This window comes from Rhinolophus hipposideros (genome assembly GCF_964194185.1).
Source record: "Rhinolophus hipposideros genome assembly, chromosome: 11".
NCBI classification, from domain to species: domain Eukaryota; kingdom Metazoa; phylum Chordata; class Mammalia; order Chiroptera; family Rhinolophidae; genus Rhinolophus; species Rhinolophus hipposideros.
The window spans coordinates 64,830,276-64,849,397 of record NC_138057.1 but is presented as its reverse complement, the minus strand read 5'-3'; the positions used below and the strand labels follow the sequence as shown (position 1 = coordinate 64,849,397).

The 19,122-nt window shown below is 43.5% G+C and overlaps 1 protein-coding gene across 1 annotated transcript in view; it reads right to left on the bottom strand.

Moving 5' to 3' along the window:
• Positions 1-19,122, bottom strand: part of SNX30 (sorting nexin family member 30) — a 95,261-nt gene that overhangs the window by 12,108 nt on the left and 64,031 nt on the right. Inside the window, exon 7 of the mRNA XM_081066116.1 lies at positions 7,563-7,649. Coding sequence (XP_080922242.1) covers positions 7,563-7,649 — 87 coding nt within the window. The remainder of the gene's footprint in view (positions 1-7,562; positions 7,650-19,122) is intronic.

Below are 19,122 nucleotides of genomic sequence, written 5' to 3'. Positions count from 1 at the left end.
GCATAGCCATTTCTTCAAAGAAGACATACAAATGGCCAACAAACAGGTGAAAAGATGCTCCATAGTACTAATCATGAGGGAAATGCAAATCAAAACCACAATGAGATATCACCTCACACCCATTAGAATGGCTGTTATAATAAATAAACAAACAAATAAACAAACAAATAACAGAAAATAAGAAGTGTTGGTGTGGATGTGAAAAACTTGGAACCCTCATACACTATTGGTAGAAATGTAAAGTGGTACAGCCACTGTGGAAAACAGAATGATTGTTCCTCAAAAAATAAAAAATATATTGGCCCGGTGGCTCAGGCGGTTAGAGCTCCATGCTCCTAACTCCGAAGGCTGCCAGTTCGATTCCCACATGGGCTCTCAACCACAAGGTTGCCGGTTCAACTCCTGGAGTCCCGCAAGGGATGGTGGGCTCTGTCCCCTGCAACTAAGATTGAACACGGCACCTTGAGCTGAGCTGCCTCCCGGATGGCTCAGTTGGTTGGAGCATGGACTCTCAACCACAAGGTGGCTCAGGCGGTTAGAGCTCCAAGCTCCTAACTCCGAAGGCTGCCGGTTCGATTCCCACATGGGCTCTCAACCACAAGGTTGCCGGTTCAACTCCTCAAGTCCCCCAAGGGATGGTGGGCAGCGCCCCCTGCAACTAAGATTGAACACGGCACCTTGAGCTGAGCTGCCGCTGAGCTCCTGGATGGCTCAGTTGGTTGGAGCGCGTCCTCTCAACCACAAGATTGCCGGTTCGACTCACGCAAGGGATGGTGGGCTGTGCCCCCTGCAACTAGCAACGGCAACTGGACCTGGAGCTGAGCTGCACCCTCCACAACTAAGACTGAAGGGACAACAACTTGAAGCTGAATGGCACCCTCCACAACTAAGATTGAAAGGACAACAACTTGACTTGGAAAAAAAAAAAAAAGGCCTGGAAGTACACACTGTTCCCCAATAAAGTCCTGTTCCCCTTCCCCAGTAAAATCTTTAAAAATAAATAAATAAAATAAAAATAAAAAATATAATTTCCATGTGATTCAACAATTCCACTTATGGGTATATACCCAAAATAATTGAAAGTAGGGTCTCAAAGATATATTTGTACACCCATGTTCACAGCAGCATTATTTACAATAGTCAAAAGGTGGAAGCAACTTAGGTATCTGTTCCAGGTGAATGGATAAACAAAATGTGGTATATACATACAATGGAATATTATTCAGCCTTAAGAAGGAAGGAAATTTTGACACATGCTACAACACAAATGAATCTTGAGGATATTGTGCTCAGGGAAATCAGCCACTCACAAAAAGATAAATATTGCCTGATTCCACTTATATAAGTTACTTGACACTACTGAACTACAATGAAAAATGGTTAAGGTGATGCATTTTATGTTATATGTATTTTGACATGATTAAAATTTTTTTAATATGTGGGGGAATAAAAAAAGAGGTTGAGGAGCAGAGGGTCAAAGGGTAGAACTCGTGGAGAAGCCTACATTTATAGAGTTAATAAAGAAATCAGCAAACGTCACTAAGAAAGATGGGCACAGAAGCAAGAAGTGAGTCAGAGAGAGAAGAGCCATAGAAGTACAGGGATGGAGGGAGTTTGAAGATGGAGGGGGGAGGGGTTAAAAAGAAGAGAATAAGGGCTTAAAAAGAAGAGAATAAGGGCTTATAAAGAAGAGAATAAGAGGAATTGGGATGAGCTATCTGAAATGACCAGTTACTGAAGTTGCCCAACTTGATGAAAAGGAGGGCCACTGGTATCAGACACCCAGGATCGCATTTTTTTCACTTTTGTTTCTTTTTCAATGATATTTTTGTGACAATTAGTTAACTGAATAGAAAGAAACATCCCATATTCCTTATCTCAATGTTTTCATATTTTAACTGAGGTATTGTTAGAGTTATGTTATCTTGTGTGAAGGATGTTGAGATGGCTATATTCAATGCAAATTGTTGGGTGTTGCTCATCACAAGACACCAAGAAGATAGAAAAAAAATCACCAAATAAGACCTCAAAAGACAAAAACTCCTAAATAGAGAACAAGGCTGCATTTTTCACATCAGTTTCCCTATTTCTCATGAGAATATCCATTACAGAATATGGGTTGTTGGAGTGATGGGAGAAGGGTAATATGGGATGAGATTAAGCATTTTTGTGTTGGGAAGCAGGGTGGCAATGCAAATTCACTCAACAGTCATTTAAAAATGTATTATTGAGCTCTTTCCGTGTACCAGGTATTTCTAGGCCCTACAATATAAATCTCTAAGTGTCCTTCTTGGGGCTAGGCTGGAGATGTCACATTATTTGTACCCATGATGATAATAGGTTTAAAAATTCCCAATGATTATATAAGGCAGACATGATCCCAAAACTTGTGGGGAGAAGGAGTTCTTGACTGCTATGGGACAGATGCCAGGAGCAATGACAGAAGCAATTCAAGATGGTAGTCTTCTCAGCCATGTGCTGCTGGGTGAAAGGCGGGGCAGAGAGCAACATGGATCCCCCAGCTCTCTGGGAAGCCAGAGTCCTAGGTCGCTCATCTCCAGCTTCAAGCAACCTGGTCTGTTCAACCTAGTGTGTCATACAAATATTATCCTTTTTTATGTGAGCCGTGAGAAGGAAAAATGTTGAGAAAACACTGAGATAGGGTCAAGATTAAGAAGAGACTACTGAATTTGGCAACTAGGAAGTCAGGTCCCTGAAAGAATGCTTTAAAAAAAAAAAAGATAAAAAGAAACAAACTTCAGAGAATAACAGATGAGGAGGGGGAAGAAAGGGCCAAAGATGAGTCGAGAACAGCCATGAGGAGCCATGAGCTCACCTGCATGATGGCTGTAAGGAACTAGCAGACACAGAGACTGAGGACCTCACAGAAAGTGCATATTCTCTCCCCCAGTCCGTCTAGCATTCATTTATACATGCTTACAAAAGCCAGAACCTTCCCCGTTAATGGCACAAAGATTATTGGGAGCCAGACCTATCTGGGGGCCAATCCCAGCTCCACTGCTTGTTAGCTTTGGCACATAAGTTATACATGTCATTCCCCTGAGCCCTGGTTCCTCATCTGTAAGATGACAACAGCCACATTGATACAGGTCGTTGTAGGAATTGGCTGATATAACCTCCGTGTCATTAATCTGGCTTTCAAACCCAGGCTGAGATCAAGGGTGCTGTGAAGAGAACCGGGAAACCACAGGAGTGTCTCTGCTCACTTGTCAAAAGTGCCGGAAACAACAGATACCCTCACTTACTTCTCAGGTCTGGGGAAGCTCCAGAGTAAGAAGTCTCCTCACTCCCTTCTGCCACTTTGGAACTAGAGTTCTTGCTGTTGTGCCACATCTTCCCTCAGCCAGAACGTTAACCATTCTGGTAGTCCTAAAAGCTTTTAAAGGTCCACAGCCTTTAAGAGGTTTGTCCAAGGGACCTTAAGTTCTGCTTCCCCTCCCTACCTGTGCTCACCCTGAGAGGCAGCAGCTCAGCACCTCCTGTTTTCTGCCCCCACCCACCTCCACGTGACACGCCTTCTCAGTTCCACCAAGATACTACCCATTTCCAATAGATTCTTCACCTGGCACCGTACCCAGCAAAAGGCCACCTGTAGATTAGGGCCTAAAATCACACTCTCCCCCTTTATCTCTTTTACTTTTTGAAGATCGTTGTAAGATTTTTACAAAGCATTCTCTCTTGGCATCTCTTCTTTGTTCTTTTTTGAGCTAGCAAGACTTGAATATATTAGCACTGAAAGGAGTCAAATGCAGAATACACTGTGCAAGCTCCCTCCATGTTCACATCAGGGTAGTATGCTTCCCGTCCCACTTAAAACGCAATTCCTCTGCCCTTCTTTGTGTCTAGTAATAGCTTGGATATCCTCGCCAGCTTGTGAGGAGGGTCATCACAGTCTGTGGTCCTGACAGATCCAGCAGAAGGCCGCTGGCCCCCAACTAAAGAACCTCTAATTAATCTAATTTAAAACTTAAAATGAGGAAAGCCAAGTGTACACAATCCAAAGCTTCATTAGCCTGAGAATAAACCACCTCAGGGTCTGCTGAGTTTTCTCAACCTAAAAACAAAGCAAAACTTTGACTTCTCTGATGCCGACGTTTTCCCTCAGCTCCAGAGGCCTCAGCGACTGCACCTCCTCAGCACATGCTGACAAGCCACAGGCTCTGGGCTCCCAGTGTGCAATTCGTAGTGAGGGTCACAGACTATTTCCTTCTTCTGGGTTACAGAGAAAGTGGTTAGATCTGATACTATTCTACAGCTTCATAAAAATCAGCTTTCCCTCAGTCTTTAGCGCAACTTTTTAAGATTTCACAACAATATAAGGAAGCCCCCAGCCCCCTGGGTGTCTGTTAACATGCTCAGGCCCGGTCCCTCCCTTGTGAGAACTTCCCATCTTTCAGCAGGAATCTTCTTCCTTTCCCGCATCCCTGCTCCCTGTGCACAATCCTGCTCCCACTACAAGTTACTAACAGCAGAACTCATTGAGTCCTTGGAGTAAAATCAGCCTGGACCCACTTCCCGGTACCCGGGCTTTTATCTCACCAACAACATCTCTGGAAAATGGAGCTCAAAACCTCATAACACAAAGCCCAGTAAAAGCTGGAGCTCTTTATTTCCTAGGTATCTCCCTACCTGCTGATGGGTGGTCAGGGAGGATAGGCAGTCGGGAGGGTGAGAAAGCAGGGGAAGCTTTAGGACACAAACAAACAACACCCCAAACAGTATGCTCAGCCACAAAAATTAAAAATAAATAAATAAATAAGTGACAAACCCAGAAAACACAGTTCTCATTCAGTATTCCTACGAGAGATAGCTAGAGCTCGTATGGAAAGCAGAAGCTCTACTGATGGAGCTTTTCTGTTACTAAATCCAGTGCTATGCCACACAACAGTCGCATGTGTGAACCCCACAAAGGCCAATGAGCAAGCCAGTCCAAGCCACGGGAGCAGAGCTGGGATGTGAAGCCAGGACCGTCTGATTCTACATCCTGTGCTTTTTCTACCAATCCCTCGTGGACTTGGACAGGCCACCAAATGAGCCCTCTGCCCACCATAGTAGTTGCTGCCTCGGGTCCAAAACTGGTGCTACAATTTCTGCTGCCCCCACTGTTGGGTCACACTCACTGGTACACCTCCATCAAGACAGCCCCTGTTCTGTTGTTAAATATCACAATTGCTAAGTAGGTAGCAATAATAACTGGCCTGGCTCAGCATCCCACCAGAAAGAGGGAGGATGAAGACTGCCTACCTGCGGCGTACTAAGAGAATGTAGCGGTGTTTGGAACCTACTGACTAGTCTTATGGGATGGAAAGAAACCTTCCCCTCTTCTAAGAACACTTGTGGCCAAGAGAATGAGTCGGATGGGTCAGTCATGCTCCAGAGGAGTGAGAAAAGCAGCAGCAGGAAGATTTCAACACCCACTGGGAGGAGAAGAGAAGTCACCCAGGGCCAATGAGAAGGGGAGAGTATGAGGAGGGAGTGCCCCCAGCTTGGTCAGCTGGAACGTGGGAGCCAGAAACAGCCGTTTCCTCTGCTCCAAGGTGAACTTCTGGCAGCCAGCAAGCCATGGCACAGTGAAGATTTAACTCGGCCTTTTCTTCATAACCTTCAGCTCCTGTCTTTGGAAACCAACAGCTCCACACAGGGCTGAACATATATTAAATGACAAAATCAGCCTCTGAGAAAGCTTGTCCTTAGGGCCGAGCAGGTACGAATGCTGACAGAACTATTTCAGTGACATTCTTTTAAATATAGGATCCTCAGCTTCCCAATTTGGCCCGTGGCTTGACATGCCATCTTTCTTTCCCTTCCTATCCAGGAAAGTGATTTTTCTATATTTATATTTGGAAGCTAAATTGTGAGAATGAAAATTTTAAATATATAAACACAGTATTCTATGTCATTCCTTTAAATGAGACTGAGACGTGGGCTCAGCAGACAGCACCATGTTCCAGAATATCACAGAGACAACCAAACTAGCCAATGGGACAGCAGCTGGGAGACAGAGGGCAGCCAGGCACACAGCTGCATGCCCATCATGTCCTCCCTTGTGACACACAGGATGGAAGAAGGCTGACAGCCTGTGGACAAAAGGGACGGTGCTAGCTCTCTGGCCACGTCCCTGCATACACTGACAATGGGTGACACATGAAGCGATACCACATTCCTGTACTGTATGTCTGCTGAGCCAAGCGCACTGGATAAAGACCTTCGGCATCAACAAAACTAGGCAATTTATTGAGCTGCTTTGTCCCTGTTTCCTCACCTATGAAATTGGGAAAGAACACAGTGTTCCCGTGGGCTTCAGATGACTGCTGTGGTTATCATATGAAGCAATTAACATACAAAAGTACTATACAGAGACAAGGTGTGCCATTTCTGAGGTTTGGGTTTCAAATTCCCCAAGCTAGTTCCCTTCTAGGTATATCTCAGCATGGCAGCAGCAGTGAGAACCAGGAGAGAGGAAGAAAACCAAACACACAGTTCTGATGTCAAACTAGTTCCCTGAAACTTGGGGCCCTGCTATTTTTATTTTTAGTAACATTCCCTATCTCACTCCTTTTCAAAAACAAACACACCTTCCAATTACAAACCAAAAGGAGTAGAGTAACATAATGGTAGCTGCAAGGTTCTAACGTCAGACCGCAGGCTATAATCTGGGATCTGCCACTTGCTAGCTGTGTGATCTTGGGCCTTTATTGGCTCATCTCTCAAATGGGAATAATGATGGTATCTGAACCACATGGTAGTTGTGTAAAATAAATGAGATAATATAGAGTGTTGAGCACACTGTAAGCACTTGCATGTTGGCTATTAGTCGTCTTATTTTTCATCTTGGCTCTCTAGGGGAAGAGAGAGGCAACAAAGAAGAGTGACCAATACAATAGATGCATTTTTACAATTATGATCCTCTATCCAGACCCGGAACACTGGAGCTGGAAGGCATCATAAATGAGCTAGATCAGTGCTTCTCAAACTTTGTGGTGAAAGACCCCGTTTTGTTGGCCTTTTCCCGCAATCCAACCAAGCTGTAGTCCTACTGTGCATAACCAGTATGCAGCTTCCTCCACATGGACCTCTCCGCCCTCATTTGACAACTCATCTTGAGCCTTCAATAAATGTCAAATTGCCATAAAAGTGCATCCTCTCAGCGTCTATACTTTAACCATCAAGGATCAGTAACAGTTTGTGGACCAGTCCAGAAATCTCACTTTTGAGAACACTGATTTACACTTTCTCCTCAGTCCCATTTTACAGAGAGAAACTGCCCATGAATTGCAGAACTGGAAGTCTTTGAAACAAACAAAAAAAACCAACCCAGGAAACAGCAGAAAAATCACCCTCACGTGCACATTAGGAACTCCCAGAAATAAGACACAAAAGGGGGCAAAAAGAGGGAAGTAACAGCATCAACACAGCCCAGCTGGCACTGACCAGTTAGTCTCCGTACGTATCTACCTAGGGACAAGGCTGGCTTGGTCCCCGCGCGGTGGTTACAGCTTGCGGCCTGAGCAGCCCCTCCCTCCCCCAGAGGCTTCGCTCACCTTGGGGCGGTCTTCCCTCCTCAGCGCCACAGCTTCTAGTTTGGCTTCGTACTCGGCTTGCACTTGGTCCCTCTTCTTCAATACGCTCTGTGGGAGGCAGAAAGGGGAAGCCTGTAACACAGAGTTCACAGAGGGGCCTCTAAGCCCCAGGCAGTGTTTCTTTATCCCATTCCTCCCTCAAATCATGGCACCCAGGCCCAGCCATGTGCTCCTGGGACAGTCTGGCTGTGTTGTGACATGTGACATGGACTCTAGAGGAAGCAGAGTTGTGTGTGTGTGTGGGGGGGGGAGATGGGGGGTGCAGAAGAGCAAACTTGTTTATTAATTCATACAAATATTTTCCAACTTGGGAAGAGAGAGGGTAAAGCCGGTAGAAAAGGCCTTCTAAGAAATGAGCTCGGGTGAGAGAGAGATTTAAGATACCTCCAAACCAATTCCAGGAGGGAATACAGTAACAATTTATATAAACATTTTTGCCACATTTGAACAAAATATGATTTTATCCATAATTTTCAAACTCATTTTCCACTTCAAGGGGAGTTAAGGAGAGTAGGAGAACCATTCTCAGAGACAGAGCTTTCTAGTAAGGTACCTCAGCCTGACTCTGAAAGAGACAGAATTCCGAAGAATGGCAAGTGGGATGAACGGGCCATCCATAGCCGTGGTGGGGCAAGGACTCTTGGCTTCCCCATGTGCAGAGAGAACGTAGCTGTGCCGAAATGTGGAGCTTGGCAGGTGACCATGCAGGACATTCTCTGAACTGCTGATGGGAAAAGTCTAAGTCCGGAGAGTTCTTGGCTCTTGAATTCATCCTTGGCCAACTGATTTGCTCATTGATCCATTAGCCCCTTATTTGTCCTCCGCTTAGGCCAGGTACACAAAGAGTAAAGAGATACAGCCTCGACCTGAGGGGTTCCATTGAGGGAAGAGCTGCAGACATACACGGGGCGGCTACAGGTGCTAAACGAGCTGTGTACAAGTACAGCATCCCTGCAAACAAACATGTGGCGAACCTGTCAGTGTGAGTGGTAAATGGGCCCGCAGAGAGCCAGCCTGGACAGGCCTTGGGTGAAAACCAGGTGCCCAGGACACAAAGTTTAAGGAGACACTCACTCTTGGGCCTGTACAAGTACATGGTTGGCCCCTGAGCATGAATGTCACCCAGGATCACCTAGTCCCGGCTCTGCTGCTAAGATGCCACCAGGTGGAACTGAAAAGCTTGCAGCCAACATTCTAGAAAAGCATGTTTCATCCAAGGGTTTCTTTTTGTCTGCTTTTAGTAGAATTAGAAAATGGCAAACCAAGAGTGGTAAGAATTTTCTTTCCTGCTAACTCAGAAGTCACACATTGCTATAAAAGTTTCTAATCTTGCACTTTCCCATAGCGACCTTCCAGCAGAGCGTGAAGTCAGGTGGGAAGGAGGAGCCTTTTCCTGGCTGAGCAGTGGGCATCCTGTGTCCCCGACAATGTGCTGAAAGGTGATGTGTGAATGAGCAGTTGAGAGTGCTCTGGGGACAATCTTCTAATGGAACGTGTCAACACAGGGCACCTCAAGTCTTCCCCTGAAGAATTTACTTCAAGAAATGTTTTACCCAGTTTTGGGGACACAAAAAACCGAGAATTGTTAGATGGGCAGGGGGGAGGGGGTTGGGGATGGGGGGAAGGGTGCAGGGATTGGGGGGCGGCTGGTGACCACAGGATGGCCTCAGGGTTTTTTGAGATTACTTTGGGGAACTTATTCAATAGTGTTTGGGGATTTTGTTGGGTGTCCGATGGACATGTGTCCTGTTTGGGAGACCACCTCAGGGATGCTGTGGATGCCTGGTCATGGCATTGTACACCAGAGACTGGACATTAATGAATGCCAACTATAATTTTATGTGTATAATGTGATGGCTCGGTGTGAGGTCGGGGTGGTGGTGGACGGGGGGAGGGGGGTTCACGGTGTGAGGGATGTAAAAAATAAAATAAAATAAAACTAAAAAAAAAAAAGAATAAACACTATTATGAGTCAAAAGAATAAATACTTTAAAAAAAATAAAATAAAATAAAATAAAATGTTTACAATATAATCAATTTTGAAAAACATGAGGTTATCCATAAATATTTATGAAGGATCTTGTTGTGTTCCTAAACTTTAAAAGTGACATCACAGGTTTTAATTTCTAAAACGCAAACAAGCTACTCTCATTACTAAAAAAAAAAAAAAAAAAGAAGAAATGTTTTACCATGAGAAGAACATGAGGTAAAACTTGCAACAGCTTATTTTCGTTGTTTGCCACTCATCTTTCTCCTAAGTGCTCACATGTTCCCTCCCCAGACTCATCAACCTTGGAGTAGGAAGGCTTACAGTGCTGTTCAATAGAACTTTCTACTCCATCTAATACAGTAGCTACCAGCCCTACGTGCCAATTGAGCTCTTGAAATATGGCTGGTGTGATTGGAGAACTGGATTTAAATTTTAATTTAATTTTAACTAATTTGAATTTAAATAGCCACCTTGGCTAGTGGCTGCTGTATTGGACAGCACAAATCTAGAGTAAAACAAACAAACAAACAAATCAGGGGTCCTTGGGGCAGCCGGGTGGCTCAGTTGGTTAGAGCGCAGTGCTCAACACCAGAATCACCAGTTCGATTCCCACATTGGCCAGTGAGCTGCGGTCTCCACAGCTAGACTGAAGAACGATGACTTGACTTATAGGTCCTGGAAAAACAGTTCCCCAATCTGCCCCATTAAACAAATTTTAACAACAACGAAAAAAATCAGGGGTCCTTTCTGGACTTCGTAAAATCCAGAAAATATTCTAAATCTAAATCTACTAGTCTGATACCACAAATCATAATCTCCGCTCTAGAGGAATAAACACAGCATGATCCTTGGAGATGCCAATGTGCTACCCCAAGGGGCAATGAAACAGCAGGGAGGGGGACCACTGGAATCCCTATCACTGCCACATCCTCCGTCCACAGGATGCCTCACATCTTACCGGAAAAAACACATATACAGGCGAGGAACAGGAACACAGATGAGTGGTCCCAGTCCTAAATTCTGCCAGTGTGCTAAGAACTGCTGAGGTTGCCAAGGCCCCCGGGTGGGAAGGGACGGTGAGAGATATGTGAGCTCCACACAGCTGAAACAGCCCCAGGGCATCTCCTCCCCTAGCTACCAAGTAGGTGAAGGGGCCCCAAGATTCAGCCATAGTCCTTCCTCAGTTAGCTTGGGCCTTCCTTGGCCCAAAGGAGAGCTGGCCATCTGTCTCCTCAGCCATTGTTATCCTTAACGTCACCTGGAGTGGCCAGAATGCTGCCTCCTCATGTAGGCTGACTGGTGGATTTGTGCTAATATCCCTGCTATCACTGGACAGCGGAAAACCCACAACCCTGCTGTAATGAAACAACCCTGCAGCAAGGAAAGGGTATCAACCCCATTTTATATACAAGAACACTAACGGTCAGTGGAGGGACCTGGTTGAGGCCACACCACTGGCTAATACCACAGTGGTGACTCACTCAGGCTTTTCCTGCTGCATTCCAGCAGAGCTGTGGTTTCCCAGTCTGACTGCAGTGCAACCACACGAAAGGTTGGGAAACATTGTTTTGAATCCAGATAATCTCTTCAAGACTACCATCCTCGTTGAGAGTACCTTTGCACACTGTTGGTGATGGTCTGAAAGGACTGGCCTCCCACACCAAACACCACAGGCTCTGTTGATAAAACTGGTCAACCAGCCAATGGCTGATGGGGCCTGAACCTGCAATGGGGTGAAAGGGCCAACAGACGGAGTCAGCATTGACAGAGAGGTGTCCCCGTCACTGAGTGACAAGCAAAAGGTATTCATCATCTGAGCTTCTCACAGAAATTTATAGGGATCTCTGATTCCAGTGGATATAAAAAATCAAAATGGTGACATGTGTGGAGATACTTTCCTCGTTACACTTTGCATGCCTTCGCACCTCCTCTACACAGCCATCTTCACTCTGTCTCTGTCCTGCTGTAATGTTTCTTCATGCGTCTACCCAGGAGCTGGGGACACAGTAGAGCACAAAACCCACAACACCCTACCCTTCATGGAGCTTCCATTCTGGAGGGAGGCAGACAATACACAAGTAAAATATATTAATAAATAGTGTGCAAGGTAATGCCAGGTGTTGAGGAGGAAAGTAAAACAGGAAAGGAGGATATGAAGTGTCGAAGGTTTGGAGGACAGTGGACTTGTACAGAGTGGCCAGGGAGGGCCTCAATGACAAGGTGACTTGTAATTCAAGACATGAACTAAATCTCTCTCAAACACTGTATTCTTTAAAAGTAAAGCATTTCATCATGATTTCAAAATGGTCCTAGTAATAAGGAACTTCACTATCCTTCTTTTAAAATAGAAAGCAAAAAAAGGACTCATTTCTTTAACAAATAAACTGTAAGGAAAAATAAATAGATAAGGAGGGATTTTTAAAAACACGTAAGAAATATACCAACCAACACATGGATTTTATTTGGATCCTGACTTGGAAAAAAAAACTATACAAAGAGTGTCTGAAATAACTGAGGACATTGGATACCAATTGGATATTTGAGGATAAGAAAAAATTTCTTTAGGTGTGATGATAATGTGGTTCTTTTCTTTTTTTAAAGAATGCTTGTATTTTAGAGATATGTACCAAATATTTTTGTATGAAACGATATGATATCTGTGGTTTGCTTTGAAACAATTCAGGAATGGGGGTTGGGAGGGGTTGCATAGTAGAACAAGATGGAACACGAGAGGACAACTGTTGGAGCTAGCTGATGGGTTCACGAGGGGTCGTTATATTTCCACTTTCTTTTTGGATATGTTTGAATTTATCCATAATAACAGACAAACATGATAACACATGGTAGTTATCAAAAATACTTATTGCAAACTAGTAATATTAAACTGCAATGACAGAGGATCTGGAATTTGGTACACTCCAGAAAGGGAGTGGTTTGGCTTTCAGCACCTACACTGGATTCTTTCCAAGAAAATGCCACAATGGTTAGTATCAACAAGAAAGCTCAACATTTCCCTCCACCCCCACAGAGCTCATGCTCACGTCTTCTCCTAATAAGTCTGAGGGCTTGGAAACTTGCAGGGGAAAAAAAAGACATTCCAAAAATAGCCCCAATGCAAAAGGTCAGAAGCTACCCAAAAACCTGCTCTGGTCCCTGCGGCTTTTTAAGCTTCAAATCTTTTTTTCTAAGAAAGACATTCGGATGCTGGGTTGAGAAAGAACAGGAAAGCAGCAGAGACAGCTCAGCCCTGAAGAGAGAACTGAGGACAGAATGGTTCATTCTCTGGTGTGCCGGGTGTTTGATAGCTCTAAAGACCCAACAGGAATTCATGTGGAATAATGGTTGCTCAGTAATAAAGAAAGAAGCTCAAATGAAAATAAAAATCAAACACCAGACACAGATAGCCCTGTGGCCTCTTTTTGGGTGGCCCTCTAGGACAGCATTTTCCTACAGGCAGGAAAACGAGTCTGACTTGGTCGTGGTGACATCATTTCAGATTAAATGACTGAATTTAGTTTGTCCCTTTAAACATGCTCCTTTTACGCATTCATCGTATTGAAAACGGAACCCCCTGTGAGTTAAATGTTCTAGGGCATTATTGATAACATTGAAACCTCATATTTCCCCCTAATTTTGGAAGATATTTGTTATAGAAAATTGGAAAATACAGAAAAATGTACAGGAGGGGGAAAGGCATCCTTAAATGTCATCTATCAGGTACAACCAGTAACACATTGTCTTCACTTTCAGTCTTTTCTCTCGAATGACTTCTTCGATGCTCCCCATTTCTCTGTTTTCCCTTCCTGGCATTCTGTTACTCAGATGCTGAATATTATGATCTAGTCCTTTCACTTTCATATTTCCCTCTTCGATCCTCCACATGTCTTTTTGTTTCACTTTATATGTCATTTCCTTTTTCTTCTAACTCTTCTATTGATTTTTTTTTCTTTCATTTCTATCATGGTCCTAACTTCTGTGAGCTTTTTGTTCTCTGGATTAAAAAAAACTTCTTGTTTTATGGCTGTGATATCTCTTCTCTTTCAGAAAATATTAATTTCTTTTTATTGGAAATTTTCTTCTCCCTCCATGATGTTTCACTCAATATGCTTTTTTTATTTCATTGTTTTTACTTAATGCTCATCTTAGAATCTTCTCTTAAACACTTGAAGACTTGTCTGCCCCCTTATCCAAGAGGGAAACACGAAAGCACTGATTGAAAGCTCTGCACACCAAGGGCTTCTTGACGGTTGTCTACAGGGATTCTGCTGGGTCATTTTGTTGAGGGTCTTCCCTATTCCTCCAATATCAGTATATCTAGTCTCTTCTCCTGGCCTGTTCAGATTTTCCAGAAAAGGCTTTTGTAATACCCACAGGGAAGAAATAGGGCTGAAAGCCAAGTAGAGGAAGACGATGAAGAGTCTCAGGATTCAGTTACCTTTTACTTAAAATCCTGATGTTAGGATTTTAGCCCCCAACCTCAGCTGCGTCTACTGTCCCTTGGTCCGGAGACTCTATTTTACCCCCTGCAGAGAACATACGTCCAGTTCTGCCAGAGTGGAGAAGGGACAGTAGCCTCTGTGTGAGGAGAGAGAAAAGAATCAGAAGCGCTCACTGCTTCTTAGACTCCTGGCTAATTTTTCTCTTCAGCTCCATCTCTTCCTCAGTCCCAGGGGTACTTGGCGTTGCTAATTCTTGTCCTTTTTGAAGAGTTGCCCAGTGTAAACCAGGTGGCTTCTTAGTTTTACCCCACAGTCAGCTTCCACGGCAGTGTTTTTCAGTCACCTGAGCTACTTGTCACCTCCAAATTTGTTTTCTAGTCTCCACTTGTACTGCTATTCTTTCCCCTCCTACCACTTTGTCTTGCAGGTTTATACCTTTAAAACAAAAATCATTCTAGTGTCATTTAGGTGCAATTTCATGAAGAAGAGGAAGTTTAAAAATACATTCCGTCTGCCATCACTGAGAATGAGCTTTAATTTTTACACTTTTCTGATTTTTTTAAACCTTCGAGATCATGTACATTTCTACGTCCTACTTTTTCATATTTTCAAGAAATTAGGACCTATAATCACTTTTATTTAGGAGAGGATCTTTCCCTCCTCCCACTCAATCTTTTAGAAAATGTCCTTTTTATAATAGTGTTTGAAAAGTACCAGAACTGGTCAACAACCTAAAGCCTAAACTAGTTACTTGACTCGTTAGTGCCACCTTGTGGCCCCTGGAAAGGTGGGCAGGCTAAAGAAACCCTCTTACTATTCAATAATTGGTATTTAAGTATTTCTAACTCAAAGGCAAACTCTGTCTTTAAACTTAAACTTCTGCATCCACACTCAGACCTCTAATCATGATCACCAATGACATTATTAAAAACCCAGTGGTCACTGTTTATCACATTCTTCCTCCTAAAAACATTTCTCTTGGCTTCACTGAGGTAATCCTCTACCTTTTTTCTCCTACAATACTGACCATTCCTTTTCAGGCTCCTTTTCTACTGTTCCTCCTCCTCATTAGGTTTTAGACCATTAAATATTGCTTTAGGGCGCAGGCCTAGCCTATTTACCTCAATCTCATCACTACCGTGTTTCCCCGAAAATAAGACCTAGCCGGACACTGAGCTCTAATGCGTCTTTTGGAGCAAAAATTAATACAAGACTTGGTCTAATTATTTTTTGGGGAAACACGGTAGATGATCTCCCCAACTTATAGATTTAAATGCCATCTGAAATAAGCATGCTCCTTGACATCTATATAAACCCATTTAAACGCATATAAAGATGACTCCCAAATTTCTCTTTGCATGCTTCACTAAACTCCTCACCAGTTGCCATGACATCTCTACTTTAATGACTAATAGGCATTTTTGAACTCAACATGGCCAAAACCACTTGATTCCCAGCTACCCAATCTATTCGTCCCAGACTTCCCCACCCAATAAATAGTACCACGGTCCACACAGTTGCTGAAGCCAAAACCCAGGAGTCCTCAATTCCTCCCTGTCCGACTCCACACTGATACAGCAGCAAGTCCAGATGGCCCCTCCTCCAAAACATACCCCCAATCCACCCATTTCTCCATCACCGTAGTCCAAGTTCCACCACTTTAGTGCTCTGCCACTTGACAGTCTCCTAAATCATCTCCCTACCTCCCCTCTCACTCTCTACAACCCATTCTCCATACTGCAGCACTAGTTGTCTTCTTAAAGTAAAAAGTGTATCCTGTCATTCCCCTGCATAAAACCAAACAGCTTCCCTTTTATTCCTACTAAGAATAAAATCCAGACTGTTACCAACCAGGGCCTTTAAGATTCTACTATACGTCCTGGCCCCCACCTATCTCTTTGACCTCACCTCCTCCCACTTCCTCCCTTGCTCACTGGGCTCCACTCACATTGGCCTTTCTAACCTGCAAAGACACCAAGCTCATTTCTGCTTTTGAACCTTTGCACTGGCTGTTCCTTCTACCTCAAATGCTCAATCCTCTGATCCTTGCACAGCTAAGCATTTACATCATTCAAGTCTCCAAATGAAGCCACTTCCTCTGTGTGGCTTTTCCTTACCACCCACTCCTCTCATCTTACCCTAGTCATTCACTAACACCTCTGAAATAAGCATGCTCTTTGACTTCTACATAAACCTATTTCTCGGTAGCTCAGGTGGTTGGAGCGCCGTGCTCCTAACGCCAAGGTGGCTGGTTCGATTCCCACCTGAGCCAGTGAGCTGCGCCCTCTACAGCTAAGACTGTGAACAACAGCTCTCCCTGGGTTGCCGTGAGCAGCCAGAGGTTAGCATGAGCTGCTGCCTGCTGACCGGCGATGGTTGAACGGGAGGGGGAGGGAGGATATGCTACAGATCTGTATCTGTAAATACTCCAAGTTCAATCAAATACTTGCTGACCACCTTCTATGAATAAGACAGCGTAGGAAATGAGATGGTTGTGTCCGAATCTTAATTAAAGCTTCTCCATGGCTTGGCCTGGTCATAATGACACCAGTACTTAAAAGGCATTGCCAGAAATTTGGGAAAAACTCTAAGATGCTCCCAGCCCACCACTATCCTAATCACGTTTTACATACACACCATGTATAGGATGTGAAATCCCATATAAGGACTCATCTGCAGATGTCTACGGCATGTTTAACTTGAGTCCTGGGCCTCAGCGTAAATTTGTTACCATCCGTCTCTGGCACTGTTCTCTCTCGCCCAACAGCACCCTTAGAATACACATCTTCAACCATCTTTCTGGGAAAAACTGTCCTCATTGTTCATTGAGTATTGTCCACCTGTTCCACATGGCTTGATAACAGCCCTCGTTTTTCTGTGCTTTCTCTCTACCTCCAAAGGGAACAGAATGTACCTAATCACAGTTGTACTTAAAGAGACACAATTGAGACTCAGCCATGAAAAGGAGGAGCTTATCCAGTTTCCTTCTTGGCCATTGTAAAGACACAGATTCAAGGTGACTGACCGATCATTAGAACCGTGGTCATGGGACAGAGAAAAAGGTTTACCTGTGTGGCTCTGCTTCTTCATCTATAAAATGAGCAAGACAGACAAGATGAGCTTTCTAACCTCAGAGAGGAACTCCAACCTTAGCCCCAGTAGGAGAGGGTTTTGTTGACCTCTAGCATTTTCCCCATGGATCCAACACCCAACTACTTCAAACTCCTAGGGCACACGCCTGACTCCAAATGAGGACAAATACTCACTTTGGTTCCCGCAGGGCTATCACAGAAAGAGCAGACTGACACAATGTCAGCACACCGATTATCTCCCTCCCAAGCAAGACCAGGGCTTTCTCAGTTCTGAAGACCATTTGGTAGTTGACAAGAACAGGTTTCACAACAGGCCTGCAGCAAGCACTTTACTCCAGGTTTAGTTTTCATACTCTATAGCAACGTCTGTCCTATTTATACCTTAAAATCAGAAAATTATTTTGGAAGTGGGATTATACGACTCTCTCTCTGAAGAATAAAATATAGTTAAGAATTCTTAAAAAGCAGCAATGTTAAAAGGCAGGGCAGCCGCTTAAGGTACCGCTCATTCTCCCAGGGTCCGGACCCTGACAATCCTACATGCAACTGTGGCTTTGCCATCAGGTCACTCCACTCCTGCCCAGACGTGTTTTACTGTTGGAAAGGAAAGATGGGGAGCATAAGGCCTCATTTCTTTCTAACTGGGCTTAACTCAGCTCACCCAGGGCAGAGCTAGGGTTTCAGAGATTGTCAGTCAACACTTCCTCTCCCGTGTCCTTTCCCAGACAACACTATATACAATCCCATTCTCCCAGCTTGATTAACCTGCTTAACATTTGTTCAGCCTCAGTAAACAAGAAACTTAATACATATGCCTAACACCTGGGGTGAAGAAAGAGCGAAAACATAAATGTTTCTTTGATGTGTAACTTCAATTACTCACACAAGCTTGTCTCACTGTGTAATATTTTAATAAAGATGTCAGATAAATCTTGCTAAATGACAATTTAAATTCCTGCTTCAGGTGAAAACAAATATATTAAGTACTAACATACTTGCCACATGAAGGAACCAAGTAATATGTACTGTAATGTCCCAGGACTGTGGAGCATTTTTGATGAGATAAATTCAAGGATAGTATCTGTTCACAAAAACAGATACTATTAACTTTATAAGTAAAGCAAAGTGTTCTGGTTCATTTTAAGCAAGTCAGAATGCCTTTTTATTGAGATATAAATCACATATAACGTTATATTAATTTCAGGTATACAAAATGATGATTTGATATTTGTATATACTGTGAAATGATCACCACAATAAGCCTAGTTACATCCATCACCACATACACCGCAGTTACAATTTTTTTCTTGTTATGACAACTTTTAAGATCTATTCTCTTAGCAACTTTCAAATACACAATATAGTACTAACTACAGTCATTATGCTGTACACTGAATCCCATGAATTATTTTATAATTAGAAGTTTGTACCTTTGACCCCCCCACACACACCCATTTTGCCCATCCCCCACCCAGGAGGCCTTCCTAAGCTTGTTTCAGGCCCAGGATTAAATATGCAATGTGTAGATCTCAACTTTAAAAAACACACAATGTAATAGAAGAGAATGAATTACAAATTTGCAGTCAGAAGCTTTGGTTTTCAGCCTCAGTTGCAGTAATTACTAACAAAGCTGCTTCAAGTTAATGATCTCATGTGTGAGTTTTATCCTTATTATCACCAACACTACTATTTCCATCTTACAAATAAAGGAAATTTATACCATTTTCCCTGATCATCATGAGATCCAGACCCGATCCCGTCTTTGAAAGTGTTTTATTAGCAGCTTATAAAGCTGTATACGTGAGACAGTGATTCATTCTACTAGGAACAGGCTCTATTTTCCATTGTCCACACTGTAATATGTATCAAGAGCCTTAAAACTTCATACCTGATGAAACAAGACGGAACAAGAGTGATGGGTCTATGAGAGCTCGTCATACGATTCTCTCAGCTTTTGTTTAGGTTCGCAATTTTCAATAATAAAGTTTTTACAATTAGTT